At 38.9% G+C, this 13,723-nt stretch overlaps 1 protein-coding gene across 1 annotated transcript; it reads right to left on the reverse strand.

Annotated features, from left to right (window-relative positions):
• Window positions 1-4,729: 4,729 nt before the first annotated feature.
• LOC128555249 (uncharacterized) lies at window positions 4,730-5,188 on the reverse strand. Its single transcript, XM_053537271.1, has one exon. The coding sequence runs from the start codon at window positions 5,186-5,188 to the stop codon at window positions 4,730-4,732; it is 459 nt and encodes a 152-aa protein (XP_053393246.1).
• Between the last annotated feature and the right edge of the window lie 8,535 nt (window positions 5,189-13,723).

The raw sequence follows: 13,723 nt of genomic DNA on the forward strand, positions 1-13,723 counted from the left end.
TTGGATGTGGTGCCTTTTTCAGGACTTGATTGTAGTCTGGAGTGCCCCTCTTGGATTCTTCATCGCGGTGTCTGGCATATTTCTTGATGTGAGCCAGCAGGGTATCCTTATCTTCGCACCGGAAAGAACATAATGTGCAGTAGTATGGCACCCGATCCATCGGTATATGGGTTTTCAGAATGTGCCCCACCATCCTACTCTTCCGTTCGATCTTACTGCAGTGGCGGCACCGGTATGCTCGTCCCCTGTTCTGAAATTGTGGTAACATCGTGTTCTGAAATTAGATTGGAAGGGCCTTTTGAATTATATGCATTCTTAGCTTAAAGACACCTGGCCACTGACTCTTATAAGTGTTTTAACCACTGCGCACGTGTAACTTGTTCTGCAACGTCTGGCCACGTAGCTAAATTCCACGGATTTGTTCATTCTCGTTAAAATATCGCAATATTTTATACAGTTAAAGGATTTTATACCTTTTAGTTTTTTCGTTATACAACAATGCTTTATACACTTTATCATTTTGCACTGTGAATGTATGAAACCGTTTACACCATCTATTTTAGTAACTTTATTTATGCCATCAGTTTATGAGTCCTTTACATACTCCAGGTTTATATAAATACTCTTTTACAACCTTCACCTTTCACAGTTTACACCATAAGTTTATTCACAATGTTTTATTATACATAGTCTTCCAAAAAAATCAGAGGCATTATTTACTTTGTAGTATATACATAAAAACTTATAATACAGTTTTACACTTTTACATAGACATTGAATGTCACTGAAAATATTATATTTAGACATGTTTCTGTTTAAGCAAAGTAGCAGTGCGAGCTACCCATGCAGGAGGACTAGTTCCATCATACGCCTTCAGCTTGTCGTAATGAACGGTCCTTGTTGTTCTGTTATCGTCCAGCTGAATAATGAAATTGACAAGAGAGAGCTTTTCCTTGACGACAAAAGGGCCATCGTAAGCCTTCTCTAGTTTCGGAGAAATTCCAGGTCTTCGCGTCTCATGCAGACACCAGACTACATCACCTACTTCGTAGCGGTGGAAAGACAACTTAGCATCATAGATATCTTTGCTTCTTTTTCCACTGGCTGCAAGATGCTTCCTCGCTACATCATGGGCGTGCAGCATTTTGTTTCTCAAATGCCGGACATACTCACTTTCATTTAGGAGTGATGCAGTCACTGCCTCAGGGTGGTTGAACATTAGGTCGGCTGGCAATCGGATTTCGCGGCCAATGCATAAAAGATTTGGCGAAAGACCTGTAACTTCATTTGGCGTACATCGGTATGCCCCAGCTAAGCATCCTAAGTTAAGGTCCCACTCTTCTTGCTCACCTGCTAGAAACCGGTTGAACCTTTCGCACTGACCATTTGCCCTCGGATTTCTGGCGCTTGTCCTTGATTTTCTGATATCCAGCATCTTGCAGAGGTCTTTAAACAGCTTGCTTTCAAAAGCGGAGCCCTGATCGCTATGGATGGAAAGCGGACACCCCCAGTGCGAGACAAAATCATTCAATATCCTTGAGGCACAGGTTTCTGCTGTTTGGTCTGGGACTGCTAACACTTCTACATACTTAGTGAAGTGGTCCGTCAATACAAGAATATACTTATTCCCTCTGGGTGTAATTGGAAACGGGCCGGTGTAGTCAATTGCCAAGATATCCCAAGGAGCACCTGCCTTTAGGTGTCCCAATGGAGCTCTCGGATTTCTGGGGGGGGGGGGGGGGGGGGGCGGTTTCTTATCTGCCGCACATGTATCACAGCTTCGAACATATAACTTTATGTCATCTCTCATCTGATGCCAGTGGTAGTGCTGTGATATTTTAGCCTTAGTCTTTCTTACCCCAAGATGGCCGGCAATAACCGGGTTGTGCATCTGGAACTTGACCTCATCTTTCAGCTGCTTTGGTACTATAAGCTGTAAGGTCTCACTGCCAGTATCAGCTTTACTGAATAGCCTGTAAATGACATCATCTTTTACTACTAGAGAGTCCCACAGTGTTAGGTAGTACCTGGCAGCATGACTTTTACCAACCATAGTCTCTCTCCCTGGCAATTGCTGTTCCTTCCGTGCATTTATCAGGAAACCTATATCGGGATCATTGTGCTGATAATAGGCTATCTTATCAGGTAGACTGGAGCCCAGCCATGTTTGGACTTTCGGTCGAGACACAGTGCCACTTCCGGCATTCGATGTGCTTGGCCGCGATTCACTTGTAATTGCCCTTACACTTGAAACATTACCCTCCTCCAGTTAAGTTTTTCCCTGTTTTGTAAGTTCGCCCTCAGCTTGACCTTTGAACTCGAGTGACATGTTGGATGCTCTCTGTACACATTTACGACAAGGCCCACACTTTAGAGGTTCGGTCATGTCCACTTCGTGGCAGGTACAATCTCGGGGCGTCTGACAACGTGACAAAGCGTCGCAATGACCTTGCTTGTTACCTTGTCTGTACTGGATCTCAAAATCATACTCAGCTAGTATCTCTATCCAGCGTGCAATCTTACCGCTTGGCTCGCGAAGGCTGAACAGCCAAACTAAAGCTTGGTGATCGGTTCGGACCAAGAATTTCCTACCGAGAAGGTACTGCCTAAAGTACTGTATAAAGTAGACTACAGCTAGAAGCTCTTTCTCCGTAATGCAGTAATTTCTTTCTGCTTTACTGAGCGCACGGCTGGCGTAAGCTATTACTCTTTCGCGGTCCTGTTGTATCTGTGCCAACACCCCTCCGATACCTACACCTGACGCGTCTACATCTAGAATGAACTCGCCTCCATCGTTCATAGGATAGCCCATTATGTCTGGACTTGTAAGCGCCATCTTTAGATCGTTGAATGCCTGTTCACATTCCGAGTCCCATTTGAATGTTGCATCTTTCCTGGTGAGCTCTATTAACGGACGGGCACGCTTTGCGAAATTTTTCACAAACCGTCTATAATAGGATCCTGTCGCGACAAACTGTTTAGCTTGCTTGCAAGTTATAGGTCTTGGCCACTGTACTATTTTTGCGACGTTTGTTGGGTCAGGACTCACACCATTTTGCAGACACTACATGTCCAAGGAATACCACTCGAGTTTGGAGCATTGTTACACTTATCGAGCCTTAGTTTAAGTCCAGCTTCTTTGATCTGTTCAAGACTTCATCGACTCTGTGCATGTGTTGTTCAAAGTCAACGCCATATACAATGATGTCGTCTATATAGACCAAGCAGGTGACCCACTGTAGTCCTTGCAACGCAAGCTCCATAGTGCGCTGAAATGTGCTAGCACTATTGTTCAGGCCGAAAGGTAACCGTGTCATTTCGTAGTGTCCAAATTTGCAGCAAAATGCACTTTTTGGTATATCGGCCTTTTTAAGGGGGATCTGAAAGTATCCGCTCGTCAAATCAAAACAACTGAACAGGCTCGATCCAGCAACTGCGTCCAAGCAATCCTGTACCCTGGGTAGTGGAAAACCATCAGGTGTAACAAGGCTGTTGACCTTCCTGTAATCCACGCAAGGCCTGGTAGCTCCTGATTTCTTTTTGACCAACACAATTGGACTTGCCCATGGCGATGTACTTTTCTGGATGACACCCTTTCGGAGCAGTTCTTCAATTGCATTCTTCTCAGCTTCAGCATGGGCAAGCGGAACTCTTTCTTGGCCTTGTTTGATCGGTTGGGCATCACCTGTATTAATAGCATGCTCTGTCAATCAGTAAGACCTATGTCCATTCATTTTAGAGAAGGTGTCCTTGTATTTCACCAGAAGACCAGCCACTGCTCTTTTCTCAACTTCAGATTTATCTTTCGTTGACCTTTCAAAGAGCCCTCTAAGATGGTCAGGGACATCTTCACTAGAAGCTTCGACACACGTTTCTGAGACAGATGATTCTTTCTTGCTACCGGTATTGATACGTCTTATTCTGCACATATTGGCTTCTTCATTTTCATTTTCTTCTTGTGCTACCACACTTAACACTCTGTCAATCTTCTCCGCCCTGCCTATTTCTGCATCTTGCCTTAACACTGCATTGACTGAGAAAGGGTTCAGTACCCTGACCTTGCATGTTGCTCCACTATTGATGTTCACCAAAGCGGTTGCCATCATTAATCGGTGACGCTCCTTAAACATATCGGTCGGCTCGATTATGTATCCAGCAAGTTGGTCTTCATTATCAAACTCGTGAGCGTGATACAAAGACGTCAACAAGAGCTTCTGACTGACCTGGGATGGTTAGGTTTTCTGCCACAACTACCTTTCGTGCCGCTTCAGGCCTCCCTACTTGAAAGCATGGAATCTCTACCCCATCTAGAACTATTTTATTTTGGCTCAGCAAATATCCGCTGCCCCGTTTTCACCACATCCTAAGACATCATATCCTAGCAGGACGTCATCCTCAATTTCAGCTACTCTAGCCGCCTTGACGACCTCTAGGGTACCTATTGTCATGGTGAATAAGGCCTCTCCCAATCTCTGATGGGCTTTCCATTTGCTCCTCTCAAGCTGGTAGTTTTCTTCAGCTTTGGCCTAACTTCTTCCTTGATTTTGTCATACACTCGCGATGAAATAAGAGTTCTAGAAGCTCCTGTATCAGCCGTGTATACCACCGGAACATCTTCTATTTGCCCTTTAAGATACATCCCGTCATACAAGCGCTTCACCTTGGGGTACCAAGCCCTGAGCTCTCTCTTCACCCGACTCTCCATTAATATGTCCTTGGCCTACAACTTCTACTGGGACCTCCCTTTGGCCGCAAGAGTTGGTCCGTTGGAGTTTAAAGGACTCTTCTGCTGCCCTTGATTTCTTTCATTTTGTCGTCTGCTTCCCCCTTCTGATTCTATTCTATCCGGACACTCACGCGCAAAGTGCCCCAACTTGTGACATTGAAAGCACTCAAACCTCCTTGCTCTTCGGTTTTGGTTACTTTGTCTATGATGAGAGGGTTTGCTTTTCTCTAACTTATCAAGCCTTTGCAAATTTTTTGTAAGGGGATCGTTACTTATACTCTCATCTTTGCCCTCTGGACCTTGGCTAATGACTCTGGCTTCTATCCTTTTCAATTTTTCTATTTTCTGAAAGTGTGGCTCATTCCTAGCATCTCTCTTTTCGTCACTTTCATAATACTCAGGCTTCTTACGCATGAATGCATCATCATGTGCCCTTCTGGTGCTGTTCCGGTTTCTTCTCATACTTCTTGTCTGTTCCAGGTTCACTACGGGAATACAGCGGCGTCAATAGTCTCAGGCTCCTTATGATATTCAACCTCGTAACATACCTCATCATCGCGTAAGCCATCTAAAAACCTGCGTACTAGGTCCTCGTCCCTTGTCTTCCTATCGCGAAAACCATGTGCCTTGTCATATAGGACCTTAAGTTCAGCCGAAAACTCCTCGGCCGTTTCCCCTACCCTCTGGTTTCTTTTGCTGAACTTTGCAGCGAAAGATCTAGGTGTTTCTATTACCCTATACCTATGGTGCATTTCACCTACCAACGCCCTATAGTCTGTCAAGATAAGTGGATGAAGCTGCGAAAACACGAACTGAGCCGCTTGGCCGTCAATGCGAGGTAATATTTGATCCAGCCTTTCATCATCCGACCAACCATATCTCTGTGCAATGGCTTCAAATCTGGTTATCCATACTTTCCATTCTTTCTTTCCAGTGAAAGGTGCAATTTTAATGTGACTGCCGTCTCGTTTATTGTGGCCATAGTACCTAGTGTTTGTATCAAAAGGACCTTCATAGCTACGCTGTCTGTTGAGGTACTGCGCTTGTACATTGACCCTTGGATGGAAATCACTAAGCTCATTAAAACTGCGGGTTGTACGGGGTGATGGATGATATCCCGCATACCCATTCTCGCAGGTACCAGTTATACCGGGTGGTGATCGGTGATCACCATTCTGATCACTTCTGTAACCAGTTGCACTGGGTGGCAAACCCTCACTATGCATGCCCCTAACATTACCGGTTGCATAGGGTGGAACTTCGCTAGCATACTGTGAAAATCTCGCATGGTAAGGAGAGTGCTGCTGTTGGCGGCTTCTATATGTATTAGTTGGCCTCCCTTCGGGAGGAGTATCAGTGGGCCTACAGGTATTTTGACTTACATCTGTTTCCCTGTTTAATTCTCTATGTGTATCTGTACAGCTGGGACTGTAATTATTGTTGTTAGAACTATGTTGTACCCCCTGGGACTGCTTTATACTTTTTAGCTCATTTACTACATCTTTCAAGACACCAGTTATACTACTAAGGACACCATTCATGTCATTGTTTTCAAGACCGGGCATGTCCGGGCAATCGCGTAAAGTGTTGACACCTACGTCTTCCCTTTCGGTCGTCATATATGAATCTACAGACTGGCTATCTTCAGTACCGTCTTGACTACATGCATCTATATCCTTATGATTAAAGAATACTTCCTGTTCACTGTCATTCGCCTCTAGCGTGTTCATCCTCAGAGTCGAAATTAAGACTATCAAAAAACTTGGATTCGTATCTCAGGATCCGATTTTAAATTATCAGATCCCACCGCTGTGCCACCAAAAATGTTACAGTCCAGCTATGTTTCAACTCGATTAATGTGCGTATCTGTGGTAACGTGTCAACGGCTGCTGGACTCGTACAGTTGATCGGTTATCAAAACGGACTAATATTCGATCACAATAATTACAGAATACTATAATCTAGTATCTGTAATGATCCTGCGAGCTCGTAGAGGTGATCTTTTACCCAGACAGACAAAGACTTGATCAAAAAATTACAGAACACTCAAAATTCAAGCATCTGTAATGGTTCTGTAAATCTTCTGTAATATTGGTGTAGGTATGCTGAGGGTAGAAGATAAATGCTTAGGCTACTTAAGCGGGTCTGTACCCAGTTATCAATAGAAAGAAGAGCAATACTGTTCCAACTTTACTGATTTTAATAGATGCCTATACTCTGGCTTTACGACTTGATGATTTCCAACATGCACGAAAAATATGTTCGTGAACGTATAATTTATGCTTCGAAACGGCGCACACTTCTGACGTTCAAAATTGTCCGTAGAAATAGACGACGTTTGGTTAATAAATATTATAATACGGCTTTTCTATATAAAGATCGTGTTTAAGTCAGTGACCAGTATTAAATGCGAAAATAATTATAAAATAGATCATCTACGTTTCGAAAAATGCGTATCAAATTCTAGATATTGCAGACCAGTTATGTAGTGTTCTAGCTTTAGTCCAAAGAGGTAAATGGAAAAGTCAAACTGGTTTAAGTAAAATTACTGTTCTTTAGCCGTAACGTATGCTAGAAAGCTGTCGCAAAACTGACTGCAGTCGAACATTTCCAGCCCTATTTATACTAAATCTAAGGAAACAAACAAGAACTTGTTCGGAAAATTTTCGACGGTTCGTTTTAGTTGACGTTCAGTGTTCGACGTTCGAAAATCGCTCGATTGACGTTCGGAAACGATCAATTTTTGTACGGACGAACGCTGTCAACCAACCAAACCAACCAGAGAAAATACGATCTCAAGCTAAAACTGAATGAAACTTTGATGGAAAATTACTGTTACAAGAGAAATAGGCTTTCTTAAAATGATTAATACCATGGGATTTCCACCAAAAAAAGTCTTTTGCCGAAACATAGTGATTTACAGTAATGTAAACAATACACTGGAAGCAGTTGCTAATGACAACGGAAGTTATACAATCCCATCATGCATCAATGATCATGGCTGACGTAAACATGAAACATACATGTGAAATAACAATAAATGCAGCTTTCTTGCAAAGTGTGCGCCGTTTACGAGTTAAAACACTGGTAATCATTAGATATAATAACATATTTCATAACCCTAACTGTTTATAGCGTGACATTAAAGATTGTTGGCAAAATAACCATCATTTGCATCACAACAACAACACTAACAACATGTTACAATACGAAGGCAATGGTAGGGTATATCAATACTTGTCATTTCTCAATTTTTTCATGCAAACCATGTATAATTACCATCATGGAAATACAAAACAATACATTTATATTGTGGTGTGTCTTTAAAGTAATTATACATGCTTTGAATGAAGAAAATGAGAAATAACAAATATCTAGCTACAAACTGACAGTGACATATAAAAGGCTAAGACAATGTGTTTAATGTCTAAATATATTAATAAAGTAATGTAATAGTATGCACAGTATTTGATGTATTAAGGTGAGTTTAGACCACAGTTTGTTTCTACAGTGTAAGATAGTTAATATTCTATGTTTATAAAACTATACTGAAAAGACAGAAACTGAATAAGTTTGCAGATGAAGTTGTGAAAACACATTAATGCAGGGAGGGCCTAAATTATCCACCTGTTATCTCGTGGAATAGCTGTATTATACCAGTATTACCAGATTGATTTGCATGAAGTTCATGTTGGAGGAAAAAGTAAGTCACTAGGTCGTGGTGGGTCTTTAATCAAAGGCCGTAATATTAAAAATGCCCAAGGCATTGAGTGGATTAATAGAGTAAATACACCATTGGGAAAATCGTTCACGAGAATGTGATATGACCTACTTCATCATTGCGTTGCAGACAGATATAATGTTATGCTTCAATGCTAAAAAACAAATGAGTTAAATCACATCTTTTTATTGTATTTTCATAAGAATTGAAAAAAAATCTGACCCGATCTAGTTTTTAAGGTCATAATAAAGCATCAGTTAAATGCCTATTATGTATGCCTGCAAATTGTCAGTGTGACTGTCTCGTCCCTATAGCATTACCATAATAATACACTGGTTAGCTGACGAAAAGTTGCCTATGCTGGTATGAGACGCCACAACTGTCTGGTGTTGTGATATTATAAATTTGGCTCGAAATATATTGATGATGTTAATGTTTATATATATTGATAAAATAAGATATGAAAAAAGACATATAGTATTCAAAAGATCACATAACAATTGAGCAAAGTCATACGAATGATGATGTGCAATAAAATTATTATTATTATTTGTTGTTGTTGTTGTTGTTTATAAAGGAGCAGTCGATATATTTCATGCACGGCAACGTTTTAAGTATAGAAGACAGCTTGAAACATAATTGTATCACCTATTTGTAGCGCTCCATAGCCTCAGTTCATTTTACCCTATACAAATCGGTGTAACTGCTGTCTATACTATCGGTGTAACTGCTGTCTATACTATCGGTGTAACTGCTGTCTATACAAATCGGTGTAACTGCTGTCTATACTATGTCACATGCTCATATGTTCCCTCTACATATTACACGGCGTAGTTTTGGAATAATGAGTTCTATTCCAAATGCAATGACACTCAGCACTATTCCAGCTGTTAAAAGAAGACAATGATATGACCAGTATTATATCAAATTAATAAAAATGTAAAAGTGAAAAATATACATAAATGATTTTGTAAACAACTAAAGCAAGGCATTTGATAAACATTATGAATGAGACTTTGTTATATAATGCTATAAATGGAAAAACATTCACCGTCAATTAATTTCTTGTTGTAATAACAATATTAATAATACAGTTTAGGGAAGTATGCTGTGCTTACCCGCAGCAACATAGAAAGCACTCTGTACATCTAGTAATTCTATTGGTTTGGCTTCAGTCTTCGTCATACTTCCGCATCTTCTTGATGAACGCCACCATTTGCGTTTCCATTCTGTTATTAAGCCTGACTCGTGCATACGCATCAGCCTAAAATGATAGATCGGCATCAGGGACAATCTTTTCATATAATAATTAGTTTTCTGTTTGTTTGTTGTTGTTTTTTTTTGTTTCTGACATAAACGTTTCTGAATTAATGTTACATTTGTACGTCTAACATAGTTAGAGTGTAATATAGTCAGCAAATTGTTCATAAAGCTATATTTTATGAAACTGATAATTATACTTTTCTGCAAAAATCTTCACGTGAGGAGACTTGTCGGGGAATCCAAATGCCTCAGTTAACGGTAAGAATCTTTCTTTAATTTTGGTTAGTCGGCAGTCCTTGGCCATCGCAATTCCTATCGAGCCGTCATCGGCAATAAATGCATAGTTATCTTCAGTTTTAACCTACAACATAATGGTAAACATACACTAGTAAGTAAAACGCTAAAATCCTGTGAAGATATATTAAGACGTGCCGTTAAAATGTATGCCGTTGTTGTTTACCAATGCATGCCGTTGATTGAAAAAATTAACCCGTCTCCAATGTTGGAATGCAATATTCAGTCACCGATGTTCGAGTTCAAAAGGAAAGAGATACATTTTAAACCGTCCTTTAAAAAATGTTATTGTAATTCAAATATTATGTAAGGCTGGCAATAAATAGTTTATCCGACCCATGAGTCAGTAACAGACTGTTAAGATGCAAACCCCTTACTTCTACTTTGCGCAAAATATGTCAGTTAAACGTCCCACAGTTCTTATGTATTTCTAAAACGTCTTTTACGTCGTTTCTAAATTTTCCAAATTACATTTCCTCTTATAATGAATAAACTTTTATGTCATTAAACATTCAATTTAAATGGAATCTGATTTGTTTTACGTTTGCAGTATAAAACGTTTTTAAGTGTGAACCGAACGAGCTGAAGAAAGTAACTGTATTATGTAGGACATCACATGTGCAGAGAACCATATGCATGGACACTGAATCGAATATAATATGAAAAAATAAAGATAAAAATAAATATATTTCAAAGTTGCTGAAAACGATGTCAAATCTAGTAGTGTGAACTTTCAGCTCTTGAACGTTATTGCAAATGCACCAAAACGGACATATATAACAGTTCTTTGAAACGGCGTTTTTCAATTTTCATGCAGAACAACTCCTTTCTCTGGTATGGTGATGTTCGAGATCCTGTTAAAAAGTATGAATCTATCTTTTACACAATGACTGCTTTTATCCAATGTTGCAACACGTGTAAGAAAGAACCGATTTTTTTTATCGAATTAGTTGTACAACTTACTCTTTGAATTTGATAAGCATTGTTCTTATTTAGAACGTCTGGATCAGTCTGACTGAAACGTCTTAAACCAACACCAACGCCTTTATAACTAGGGATGTCCGATGTCTGTTAACGACAAATAAATGCGAGATGAAATGCTACGGTAGATATTTGCTAAAACTTCATATTTTATTTGCAAAAGTATTGTTCTTACTTCACATTATTCCATTTCCTAAGGCTTTGAAATACATCTTGAAACGTTTCAAATAAAAAAGTCCATCTTAAAAATTAATTTATATGTTAACATACATTACGTTTTAGCCAGATTAAGAACCTCATAAAAATATATTTACCATAAATATTTGCTCCCATATAGATCCACCTATCGTCCCCCATTTATAAGTGCCCGACATTTTCACCATTTCACTCAAGGTATCAAATGGTTTAACCTCTTTTGTCACAGTTAAACTCGCTATCAAGTTTCCACAGTATGTACCGGAAATAACTAAACCAAACAAACACCAACAACTGTAGAAAGTTCGTCCTGTAAAGGACCTAGGCGAATGCTGATCTAAGTTCCCTATAAAAATACAGAAGTTAGATAAATCTCAGAAAGACTGGAAAAAACTGGAAAAAGATGAAGCCATTGTTTTGTAAAATTAGTTTGAAAGGAAAATATATTCCATATTTTTCATTAATTCGACAGAATGTATGATAATATTCGAACATGATGTATGGCTGTTAAACTGCAGAGTAGTAAACAGTAATAAAAAGCAGGATAATGTAGTGAGAAAGTAATAATCAAATAGAAGTAATGAGTGCATTCACCTTCATTAAGTAGAACTTCAAAAAGGTATGCAACTGATCCAGAGAATGATTGCAGACCGCACATGTATTTTCTACAGTTGTGAGTACTTTCATCTGACTTCAACTTTGTTGTGTAATACGGATTGTTTCGTTCTAGAACGACTATAATCAAAGAAGCCAACAAAAGCGATGCAAAAACCAGCACAACAACTTGCCACTGGAAAGACAGATAAGACTTGACTTTCTTTAACTTCAAAAACATATTGCGAAGCATGTTATTTTCATTGAGCTTACATGCTATTAGTACATCAATAATAATTATAGAAAGACCAAACTAACTTTGTGACGTTGGTACAGAGTTAATAGTTCACAATATGCTTTATCTATGGAATGGTCTTTATCATTTCACAAAAAAAAATCATTTAAATTAAAACAATGTAACATGCGAAAATACCTTTAACGGATCAGCCAGTTTTCTCCATTTGTAGCTATCACTGTTTGGTCGCTTGAACAGGACAGTAGTAAAGCCATAATAGAAGGGGAACGTGAAGTCCATAACTTGTTCGCGGTCTTTTGAAATGGCAATATCCCCAACAATCATATCAACTTCCTATAATGCAAGCACTGAAGTTTCTGTCATAAGTTGTTTCAATGAGAAATGTTTCAGTGTATGTAAAGTGTATACTACTAAGGAAAATCAGTAAGAAGCTCCTTTGGAAGCATAGAACTCAACCAAGCAAAATAATAGCAGATTCTCATTGATTCTGTTCAAGAGAGGTTATGATTAACGCGCTTCTGTAGAAATTATTACATGCACCAGTACGATTTTTTTTTTACTTCTAAGAGTTTTCAATAATCATGTACTTTGAAAATTTCAAGACAATCGGTTTTGATATGGCTGAGGTACAAGCGTTTTAACACACCACACTGGTTTTCTCTAGAGTAAAGACAAATTTATGCACAGAGGCCTCAGGTAGGACTACATAAGGATGTGTTGTTCTCTGAATGTACCAGACAAACATATTCTGCAAGAATTTTTAACTGTTTGTGGTGATTCTCCCTACCAAATGCCACTGTTTACAGGTGGTTAAGGATACTTAATACGGAAGAATCTAGAGGCTAAGATAAACCACATAGCTGCATCAATGGGTATTTCATCGAAATTCTGACGTAACACTTCGGAGTGAGCAAAGTGTGTACTATTTTGAGCAAAGATAAAAAAAGGCCAATGGGTGAAATGTTGCAATACCTGTTAACTGTAAAAATCTATGAAAATGCAGATGAGAGGAGGTTTAATGAACTTCTCACAGGGGATGAGACTTGGGTATATTATTTCCAACCTCAAAGGCAGATAAACAGTGGCTAAAGTAACGACAAGAACTACCAAGATTTTGTCGTCTCCAGTTTCACAATTACAGAATGTCTAATCTATGGAATTATGTAATATATCATGGATAGTATATCAATATGCTCTCTCAATGTTAGAGGTATAGGCAACTTTAAAAAAAGGAGACAAGTTTTTCAGTGGTTAATAGAGAAAAGTATGCAATATGTTTGTTACAAGAAACCCATTCTACACCTGATTTGGCAAATGTATGGAAAACAGAATGGAATGGGAAAGCATTCTTTAGTGGAAATAAGAGCAATAGGGCAGGAGTAGCAATTCTTGTAAACTCTGAACTGACAAACGTCAATATGGCCTTTAAAGAATTAATTACAGGAAGATTAGTTTCTATTGAATTTTCAATGAATGAAAAAGATTTTACAGTATTAGATATCTATGGACCCAATGAAAATAATTCTTCTATATTTTGTTGTTTGGAAACAGAAGTATTAAAAAAGTATGACACAAATATCATTGTAGGTGGAGATTTTAACACAGTAATAAACATAATACTAGACAAAAAAATGGAAGGGATGATACACACTCAGTATGTAGGAAAAAAATTAATGAAATCATAGAAGCCGGA

Source organism: Mercenaria mercenaria, chromosome 1, assembly GCF_021730395.1.
Source record: "Mercenaria mercenaria strain notata chromosome 1, MADL_Memer_1, whole genome shotgun sequence".
Lineage (NCBI taxonomy): Eukaryota > Metazoa > Mollusca > Bivalvia > Venerida > Veneridae > Mercenaria > Mercenaria mercenaria.